The sequence below is a fragment of the Pristiophorus japonicus genome, unplaced genomic scaffold (assembly GCF_044704955.1).
Source record: "Pristiophorus japonicus isolate sPriJap1 unplaced genomic scaffold, sPriJap1.hap1 HAP1_SCAFFOLD_91, whole genome shotgun sequence".
NCBI classification, from domain to species: domain Eukaryota; kingdom Metazoa; phylum Chordata; class Chondrichthyes; family Pristiophoridae; genus Pristiophorus; species Pristiophorus japonicus.
Window position 1 is genome coordinate 2,097,122 of NW_027254835.1, and position 5,852 is coordinate 2,102,973.

The window sequence follows — 5,852 nt, forward strand, 5'->3', positions numbered from 1 at the left end:
GCCAACCCCTCCCTATCCAAAGGCGATTAAAGGACTGTGGCTGAGTCTCCCCCATTTCAATCCTTACATCTTTCAGGTACGTAGATTGCACTCCATTCGGACCGGTGAATGTTCAACATCCTCTTTATCTATGTTTATCCTTGTAAATATCGCTCAGCCTCCTCCTTTACTGCTGCGTTGGAAGCCGCCCCTTCTCTGGTGATGACTGATGCAAAGTACACATTTAGCAACTCATCCCGGCTTTCTCCTTCCACAAGGAGATTCTCTTTTGCTGCATAATTGCTCACACCATCCATTTGAATGTACGCATCTTATTTCGATGTTTAAATAAGACTTTTGGTTCCCTCTTCAGTTAGCTGCTAATCTAAACGTATATACTTTATTTGCTGCTTTGATTCCCAGTTTTAGATCTCCTCTGCACTTTTGATATAGTACTAGAAAGCGTGAGGTGTTCTCATCAAATTAACTTTACCACCATTGTAAGGGGATACTTCACTCCATTCCTCAACTCCTCTCTGAATTTCCTCTGGGTCACTGCATAAATAAAAGTGTTCGTGCAGCAACTCAGGAGCTGGAGCATGAAGCCAATTTCCGGTACAAATGTGGGCAGAGAAACAGAGTATCCCAAGTAATCCAATCGTCTCAATATAGAACAGACCATGAACACCACCCATAACAGTATGAAATTCCCCGATATAACAAACAGTACAATCATCGATTTCCTTCGGTTCTCCATCTCTGGGTCACTGGGGCTCTCGCCACTGCTCTGACCCCGGAGTCTACTGCGGGCTCTGCTGGACACTAAAATGTGTATGACTGTTAAAGCATTGAACAGTAGAATCAAAATAAATGGAATAAAAGGTGTTAAAATGTAATGCATTAATTCAACGATAGTCCAGACTAGTGAACGAGATACACTTGATAACACGCGGCAAAACCATGGACTGTTGGACAGCCAATATTGACTTGTATACAGAAAATACCAGAAAATGTTCCTCAGACAGCTCAGCACTGTCACTGTTCCTAGAACCACAGTCGCTGTTTGCTCCGTGCAATATTTCAATTTCAGCTTCTGGCAGCAAATGGCCACAAATCGATCGAAGGTGAAAGTGACCGTGAACCAGACAGAACAATCTGTGGCTGCATAAAGCAGGATAGCATGAATATTACATATTCTAACGTTCAAGAGAAAAAGAAATTGATCCCGATAAACAATAGGAATCTGCCTCAGTATCAGATCGATGATCACGACCAGTAGATCCGCCGTTGCCATGCCCACCAGGTAGTGAGTGACACATTTGGAGAGACCGCACTTTCCCCGAGACAGGATCGCAATCGTCACCACGTTAACTGTGAGCAAGAGGAAAATAGGGACATTATTCACAAACAGTGAGTAATAACAGAAGTTTGATGAGTTTCCAATGAAGTAATCGAGTAGCTTGCAGATGATCTGTCTAAAGTCCCTTCGCAATCATTTGAAATTCACCAAGAAATGAGCAGCGTGTCTTTGCATCCAGTGATGGATACTAATTATTTTACCAGCATCCTGGATATAAGTTTGTAATCAGAGTCAGCAGTAATGAATAGGCTAATGAAGCTTTTTGTGGGAGATAGTTCCAGATTTCCACCGGTTTATACCAAGTTAGATGACTTTGCCAAAACTATGGTAAACAAGAAGGTTATCGGCACACTGTATGAGATTTTTTTAAATAGATCAATTGGAGGTACGAGAAAGACTGAATGTACATAAAGTGGAAAATTCACCCGGTGTAGATGGGATGAAGCCTCGTTTGCTGAGGAAAGTAAGTGTATAAATTACAAAGGTACTGGCGACAGTCTCCAATTCTCCTTAGCTACAGGGGTGGTGGCAGAGGACTGTTGGATTGAAAATGCTGTATCCTTGTTCGAAAAAGGGGAGCAGGACAAGCCTGGCAATTACAGGCTCGTCAGTTTAACGTCAGTAGCGGGGAAGTTTTGAGAAGCGCTTAGAACCCTGGATAATAAAGAAAGAAGCGTCAGGTGTTTGACTGTACTGATTGAGTTTTGAGATAACATAACAAAACAGATTTTTTGAGGCTAGTGCAGTTGATGTTGTCGATGTGGACATTCAAAACACATAAATGCCTTGTTAGTAAAATTAACAACCATGGCCTAAAGGAGGCAGTATTAGCATGGATACACAATTGGTTAAGGGTTAGAAAACAGAGAGTTATGGTGAATGGCTGTTTCTCGAACTGGAGTGTGGTATACCACGGGGGTTCCGAAGGTTCAGTTCTCGGACCACTGTGTTTTTGATATACTTTAATGAGTTGGACTTGTGGGCAGCGGGCAACATTTTGAAATGTGCACATTACACGCAATTTCAAAGAGTAGTAAATAATTGGGAAGATATTAATCGTCTTCAATAGGACAGAGACAAGTGGGTGGAATCGGCAGACATATAGCGGATGAAATCAGTGCAGGAACGTGTGAAGTGATATAGTTTGGTTGGTAGAATGAAAAGAGACAATGCGAGCTAAATGGTACAATTGAAAAGGGGGTGAAAGAACAGAGAGTCTGGGGGATGTTCTTCCAGAAATCATTGAAAGTGGCAAAAAAAAGTAACAAAACAGGTTAATAAAGTATATGTAACTCTGGGTTTTATCAATAGAGGCATATAATACAACGGCGAAAACTTTTTACGAAACATATTTAAAAGAATTGTTCGGCCACAGCTAGAATAGTGTACAAGTCTGGACACCTTCTATTAGGAAAAATGTGAAGGCTTTGAATAGGCTACAGAAGAGAGTTACTTGATTGGTTCCAGACATGGAGGATAACTGTTCCATGGATAGACAGGAGGCGCTGGTGTTGATCTCCTTAGAACAGAGAAGGCTTTGATCGAGGTGGTTAAAATCATGAAGAGTTTAGGTAAAGTAATTAAACATAACTCTTTCCATTGGCTGGTGGTTTGATAACCAAAGGGCACAGATTAAAGTTGATTGGTGAAAAAGCCAGAGGCGACATGATGAAAACCTTGTCTATGGAACGTGTGGCTAGGATTTGGAATGCACTGCCTGATAGGGTGGAAGATACAGATTCAATACTAGTTTGTAAAAGGGAATTGGATCAATACTTGAAGGAGTAAAAGTTACAGGGACATGGGCGAAGAGAGGTGGTGCAGAACTACCTTCATCAGGGCCGGCTCAGGCTGGATGGGCCGAATGGACTCCTACTGCACTTTACTATTCTATATATCTATCATTCTACTTCCACTACCTGTTGTGTTAAAAATACTTACTGAAATGATCCCCGAACGGTCTCGCTGAAAATGTAATGCTATGTCCACTTTTTCCTGGACTCTTCCACCAGAGGAAATGTTTACTCTCTACCTAACCTATCAAATGCTTTAATCATCTTAAACTCCTCAATTAGATAACCCCTTAATCTTTTATATTCAGTAAAATACAACCTCCATCACTGAAAGCTTCCCTCCAATTTAAAGCTTTCAATGCCAGTGCCATTCTCGTGACTATGTGCTGCACCCTGTTGAAGACCAATCAATTATTTCCTAAGGTGCGGTGCCTAGAACTGAATGCAGCATCCAGATGGGGTCTCAGCAGAACTCTATAGCGCTGCAACCTCTCATCGATCCCTTTGTATTCCCACTCTCTTGCGATAAAGGCCAGTATTCCAAAAGCAGTTTTAAATGATTTACGTGTGTGCCAGTGGTAGAAGGAGAAGCTGGAACGTTTCCAGGTTTGAATTACAGCGTGTGTGATTTTGTTTTTGGAGGGATACAACTTTTCCTAATGTCCCGATGTGCGGAGGTGAAACAAGAGGCCTGGCAGTGATGGGAATGGGAGAATCGATGGTGCGCTCTGAATGGGGCAGTTGGCTAACCAGAGCAACTCTTTGATCTGTGATGGACTATGGTCACTTGGTGAAGGCATTTGAGACTTCTGTATAATGGTAGAAATCAAGCCTTCACAACCAGCGCTTGCAATGAGACTGACTGTTAGCGCCGCCGTGGGCATGAACATGATGGGAAAATGCACTCAATTTTTCCTCCCATAAAAGAAATTCAATCTGGATTCCGAATGGTCAATAATTGGTTGACTCAAGTTACAGACATGCTAGACTCCCAGCTCGGCAATTGGATATTCACCATCACGTTAAATTTAATTATTTGCCATAAAGCAATTAGTTCAGTGAAATAATAATAAAAAGTAACTCAAACTAAGAATTCTAACACCCCGATTGTGAACCAGTGACATTAATGTTCCACCGAAAATAATAGAAAGTGAGTCAGCTGAACCAGATTGGATCATTACTCATTTTCATTTATTTTTTAAGAGTGATTTATACAATTAAAGAATTTGCTATATTCTGCAGAAATTAACGATCTTGTGAGGTCATAAGATATTTTCTCATCTGACACTCAGATTCAGCATTGACAGCAAAGTGCACACTTTTAATGAAGAGAATGTTCGAACAACATGGCTTGTTTTGTGCTGTGAATCAATACTGGGAACTTAATAATATTACCTGACATGGAGCTATTAATGACCATTAAAGACACACTAATCATTGAGCTGGTACCAGCGAATGGGAATTCACATCACGCTGTTCAACTCCAGTTGCTAAAATACCATCCCCAGGTAGTTACTTACGTGGGACACCGACAGCAGCCAAGATGGGGTGGTAAATTTTTTGTACATCATTAAGCGCCCAGAGAATCTTGAGTTTGATCAGGTAACCAAAAGACATTATTTCCCTTTTGGTAAGAATCGATTGTTCAAAGGTTGATGTTGATGCTGGGAGCAGTTCTACGATTAAGACATTCGGAGGTTTTCACTTATTTATAGCAGAGAAAATTCATTAGGTCAGTAAACCGTGTCTCCTGTGCCTGGGCTTAATTACAACCAGTGAACAAACAGATGACATCAACAACTTTCCCAATAAGACTCTTAACAAGAAATGCGGAAATTCCAATCAGCCAATGCCCTAAAGACCAATCTCACACCCTAACAAGAATTTTCATTGGTGCATTTTCTTAATCAAACTCTGAGGAGAGATTGGGTTATCCCAGTGCCATCAAAGAACAACTCTAATAAGGTGCCCCCTTTTAGAGAGGCACATCTGATAAACAATGTAAGGCATACAACTAAACAAAGGAATCTTATGAACTGAAATAACATCGTATTCCCTGTATCCTGCTGTCAAGTTCAACAGATGCTCCCTGATCTGATGACTGTTCCACCATTATGTTTCCTTTATTTCAGACTTCTAGCATCCGCCATATGTTGTGATTGTTTTAAGAATTTAGAAAACATAGGCTTATCATTTGCTCTGTGTTCCCTGTTTAATAAAATAAATCGGCCACCGGAAACATCAATTCCGATTGATGACACCAGCCAGAATGTGTACAAGAGAATAAGAACATAAGAATAGGAGCAGGAATAGGTTATGTGGCCCCTCGAGCCTGCTCCGCCATTCAATAAGATCATGACTGATCTGATCATGGGCTCAGCTCCACTTCCCTGCCCGCTCCCCATAACCCTTCACTCCCCGCTTATATTATGCAGTAACAAAGAAAAAACAAATGAAATAATTAAATAAATAAATAAATAACTTATGAAATAAATGAGTCAGTGATGTGGTGCAGACAAAATTGTAACATTTGCTGGTCACAATTAAGTACAGACTCATGGAGATCGTGTGTTGGTGATCCCTCTACAAATTAAAACGAAAAGTTAATATTACTTTTCAATGAACATGGAGAAAGATTTAAGAACAGCACATCAAGTACTTGCACACCACAATTGCTCCGCGAAATGTTAGGGTTTTATAAATTTGGACGGACATCAGCA

General features: G+C 40.8%; 1 protein-coding gene across 1 annotated transcript; it reads right to left on the reverse strand.

The window, feature by feature from the left end:
* Nucleotides 1-457: 457 nt before the first annotated feature.
* LOC139257758 (probable G-protein coupled receptor 139) lies at nt 458-4,749 on the reverse strand. Its single transcript, XM_070874621.1, has 2 exons — nt 4,653-4,749; nt 458-1,350 (listed from the first exon to the last, which is right to left on the reverse strand). Exons 1-2 carry the CDS (start codon nt 4,747-4,749, stop codon nt 458-460), a joined length of 990 nt encoding a protein of 329 aa, XP_070730722.1.
* Between the last annotated feature and the right edge of the window lie 1,103 nt (nt 4,750-5,852).